The sequence below is a fragment of the Octodon degus genome, unplaced genomic scaffold (genome assembly GCF_000260255.1).
Source record: "Octodon degus isolate 3935 unplaced genomic scaffold, OctDeg1.0 scaffold00066, whole genome shotgun sequence".
Taxonomy (NCBI): Eukaryota; Metazoa; Chordata; class Mammalia; order Rodentia; family Octodontidae; genus Octodon; species Octodon degus.
This window is the reverse complement of record NW_004524642.1, coordinates 4,778,900-4,783,503: the sequence shown is the minus strand read 5'-3', so window position 1 is coordinate 4,783,503 and position 4,604 is coordinate 4,778,900. Positions and strand designations below refer to the sequence as shown.

General features: G+C 36.4%; 1 protein-coding gene across 5 annotated transcripts in view; it reads right to left on the bottom strand.

Moving 5' to 3' along the window:
- Window positions 1-1,593: 1,593 nt before the first annotated feature.
- The window catches only part of Vgll3 (vestigial like family member 3), a 47,097-nt gene continuing 44,086 nt past the window's right edge, over window positions 1,594-4,604 (bottom strand). For all 5 annotated transcript variants that reach the window (XM_023719245.1, XM_023719246.1, XM_023719249.1 and 2 more), the window contains exon 4: window positions 1,594-2,701. In XM_023719245.1, coding sequence (XP_023575013.1) covers window positions 2,658-2,701 — 44 coding nt within the window. In that variant the 3' untranslated portion in view covers window positions 1,594-2,657. The remainder of the gene's footprint in view (window positions 2,702-4,604) is intronic.

Below are 4,604 nucleotides of genomic sequence, written 5' to 3'. Positions count from 1 at the left end.
CATTTATGTTGTTCTTTAGTTCCTGCTAGTTGAATGCTGGAAGCATAAATTAGAGGAAATAAGATTTTCTACTAATTCACAGATCTTTAGAAGATTGAATGAGGTTTAATTTGTAAAACAATCAACTGTGAAGTGGCTCCAAATAAAGTTAGAAAGGTAAGCAGAAGCCTCCAGTAAAGTAATTTGGAAACCTCCAAGTCAAGTCCAGCTGAATAATTTTGGTATTAGAAAACTCGATCCACAGGGTGGCATAACTTTAAGTGTGAAATAAATTCAGATTATTATGCTAAATTCCAGCTAGCGCTCTTCTGTGACTCTGACCGTTCTCAATGTTCTTAGTGCTAAGGTTTTGGTCCACATTTAGGCTCTTTCTCAAAGCTCACTTACCAGTCCTTCTAAGCTGCTTTAGGATTTCTGAAGCCCCTAGAGCCAAGAGCTGTCCTCCATACATACAAGAAAGGACAGAGAACACAGTCTGAATTAAGGCTGCAGCCACTGCTTGTCGCTTCTGTCTCTTTTAGTGCCCTCTCCAGTTTCAAGGAAGATAAGGAAAAGAGCTAAAAGTTAGTATATTTATTCCCTTCTTGACTGAGAAAATCCAACTGAATAATCTGAACGAAGTATGACATTGTTCTCTCAGAAATTGCAAAAAAAAGTTAATAGGAAGGAAAAGAGAAGCGAAAATTCCCAGTGAGATAGCTCATGGAACTACGGGACACTTGCTTTCAAATACTCAGGGTAACTCCAGATAAAAATATATTTTATACATTTCCTAAACTTTGTGTTACACTAACTTGGGCAAATTAAAAATAAGTTGTATTAAATCAAATAATACATAAAAATGCACCTAATTTAAATAAGTTCTTAGAAATTTCATTGTTGAGTGGAAGAAAATTTGAACCCCACGTTCTTAAAAGTGTACACATTTTGTTTAAGAAATTCTAGCTAAGAAGAACCAAAGTATAGGTTGACAAAAATACAGAAGGATATAATCTATAATTTGCTGGATGCAATGTAAAAAGGTAATGCATAAGATATAGAAAAGTATAACATTCAAAAATTACCTGTGCACACTGCCTAGGAATGTTATCCTGTTCTTGTCTAATATTCATGCAAATGATGTTCACAATTAAAGTTGAAGAGCAGCATTTCACTGAATATTCTGTGTTAGATGTGTGGAAAAGAACCGGAGAACTCCGAGAAACTCCTTTTATCCAAGTCAAAGAGCTATAGTACACTAACTTTATACATGACACATGCAGGTGAAAGAAGCAATGTACCTTATCTTGAAGGCCTTTACGTTATCAATTTAAGCAACTTTATTTAAACCCTAAGGCCATGTAAAGTTGAGACCATAACTGTTAAGTTTTAGCCCAACTCCAGTAAATGTAAGAGAAGTTTAAATGCCAACACAAATTTAATTTTGACCTAAAATACTTTAAATGATTAAAAGAAAACTAGATTTATACCAAAACAGTGGATGAAATAAAATTGTTTGCAAAATACTATGTTTAAAAGGTTACATGTACAATACATTATTTTTCATTTTACAATGATGAGTGATATTATCAGAAACAGCCAGTTTCTTTTTTATATATGTCTAGTACCTTTTCAGATCTTATTCTTTCAAATTCTCCAAGAAAAAAATTCTCTTTGAAAAATAAAACCATAACTTTGAAACTTTTATGAATGAATAATTACAAACAAGTAGAATAACCCACTGGCACTCACAGGTAGTGCGATTAAACACATTTAAGTACAGTAGTTTTATATAAACTCTGGTTCCATTGATCAAAGATGAACTAAAAAGAGAAATATTCCAGGCAAACTCTTCATCTCATTAAGTCAATGCAAAGGTTCCCCACAGCCTCCAAATACTCTCTGTGAGAATCGAAGTCATGAGACATCCTTTAGTGTGGCCCTTAAATTTTTCCTTCCCAAGCTAGCCATGTAAGTCAAAACTAAGTGAGCTAAATGGAATTAAACCACCACTGAGATTTAGTGAACAATACTGAATTGGTTTGCTATGGGATAGCTATTTTTATAGAGAAAATAGCACACACTTGAGGTAACCTAGAAAGCACACACGAGCGTACCGCAGACATTTTCAAAATAAGCATTTTTTAAACACGTTGCCAGTGCTTCTTGGAGAGCAAGTTCTTGAAACAGAACTCAACAATTTTTACAATATTAAAAAAGTACATCCCTCAAAAATAGCCCATCAATGCTAAGCCAAACTTTCTGTATTTCTACAAAAATAGACACACAGAGAGCTACAAAATTTTATTCCTGAAAGAATAAGCACTTCCATTTGCGGTTCATCTTTTCCTGACATTGATGGCTGGTTCCAAAAGAAAACTATAAAAAGTAAAAACGAAACAAACATTAACCCATGTGCTGGTAAAGGCAAACAGTAAAAAAGAAAGTCACATAGTTGGCGAAGGCTCAGATGAGGGGAAAAATGAACAAAAATGATTTTCTTCAATGATGAGGACCCACTTTGCTTTCTCCAGATAAGTTTCAAAACCAAAGTCAAGCGCCTGCTTTGTCCTCTTCTTCTGTGTAACTTGTGTCTCCTCAGCAGACAGGAAAATCCTAGCAGTAAACTTCCCCGTGGGTCCTGGGTTCAGGCAGCAACTTGACTCGCTAATACTGTTTCAGTACCACGGAGATTCCTTGCTCTTGTCATGATGCTGTAGACCTGGAGCAGTGACAACAGGGAAAATAAGAGCATGAGTAAACAGCGCACCCGGATGGTCGCAGCGTGCACTGGACGGAGCTGCTGAAAAGACAGCCCAGGCAGCGGTGGCCTCAGAGCAAACAAATTTTGGGATTTTCTTATCTTTCTTAAAAAAATTTACTTATTTCTTTACTTATTGCATTTAGTACAGGGTTTATGGGTCTCACTACACAGATCGGAATCGTAGTGATCCTCCTGTTTTCAGCCTCCCAAGCGCTGGGATTGCAGGCACGCGCCACCACGCCCAGTCTCAATCTCGGTCTCAGCGCGCCCCCTGGGGACGGGCCGGCACAGCACGCTGGGGATGGAACCCTGGCCGCTGCACAGGTGCTTTAGTCCTCTGAGCTATCTGGCTGGCCCTAAATTTTGAGATTTTCAAAAGCCAAGCAACTTTTTGGTAAGAAAAATTCTATGCTAGAACAGTGTAACTTGGCAGCAAAAATTCCTATGATTTCTATTTTCATGGGGGTCTTAAAAACAAATTAACACAATAAAATGAATAAAAACTTGATTTTAGCTTCAAAAAGGAACTGACAGTAGAAAAAGGACATTAAAAAAAAAGAAAAAGGACACAGCCTGTCTTTGAAGCACTGAGGGAGTGAGTGCTTCAATTAATACCATCAACTACCATCACAAGAACTCTTTAGGCCAAAACAGTGAAAAGAATCTGTTGTTTTCTTAAAATGTATTCCACAATTGGGGTGCTATAAATGCTGGTCATTGGCTAGACAGTTAGAAAGAGTCTAGTTCTATCAGAAAAAGAGATATAGCTGACTCATACCTGAGAGGACAAATCTGTATTCTACTTCTGAATTTACCTATTTTAATCCTCTCTTCCTCCAGAAAATATTTAGAACCGCTCATAAAAATCCACATTACCTAGTAACAAAATAAAACCGAAGTAAGTTTCAAAATAATGTTTAAAAGATGTGAATATAAATTACCTCCAATCCAGAGCTACATTAGAGAACTTCATAAAGCAGATAATTTAGGAAATATGACTCCAATCTTAATCTCACACAGTCAGTGACTAGTTTCTTATTTGGGCAATTAGTATAGTGCCTTCCATTACACCTAAATGAGGCTCTTTCTTTCTTTCTTTCTTTCTTTCTTTCTTTCTTTCTTTCTTTCTTTCTTTCTTTCTTTCTTTCACAGCTCTATTGAAATATTGATCAGTAGAAGTGTGTGTATTTAAAGAATGTAACAAGATGCTTTGGTAGTTAAGATTGTTAATCAGCACAACCAAATTAGCCCCCCATTACCTGTTTTAATTTCCTTATTTTTATATCTAAAGCATAATTTTGTGAAGAGTGAAGATCTTAAACATATGCAAAAGTCGTTGACTTAAAACAAATACTAAAATATGAAGCTAAATCTTTTAAGCGAGAGGGAGTAGAAACGAGACTGCTTTGCTCCTGTATCGGTGCAAGGCTCTCAGCTTGTCTTCACATCCTTCCATCTGCAAGTGTTACAAATTTGGTCTGAATACTAGAAACTGCATGATTAAGTGGGCTGTATGGTTTTTTAAACGTTTATTACGGCTAAAACAGCATCCTTTTTTGTGTCCCACACTTGTCAAATAATTTTGCCATATCATAAACTGTAACATTACAAAAACAGACAGTATTAGTTGGATCTTGCAAAATGACTGCAGCATCACAATATACAAAGCAGTGCAACAGGAGAATGAATGAACGTAGGTATCCGGAAGCGCCTCACAGCCGGGTGGCACTGAGGTCCTAAGGACAGGGGTTTCGCAAATGCCACAAAAATGACCTTGCCTTTATTTCTTCCTCAAACATACTGATGCATTTTTTCTTTCTTTCTTTCTTTTCTTTCTTTCTTTCTCTTTTCTCTTTCTTTC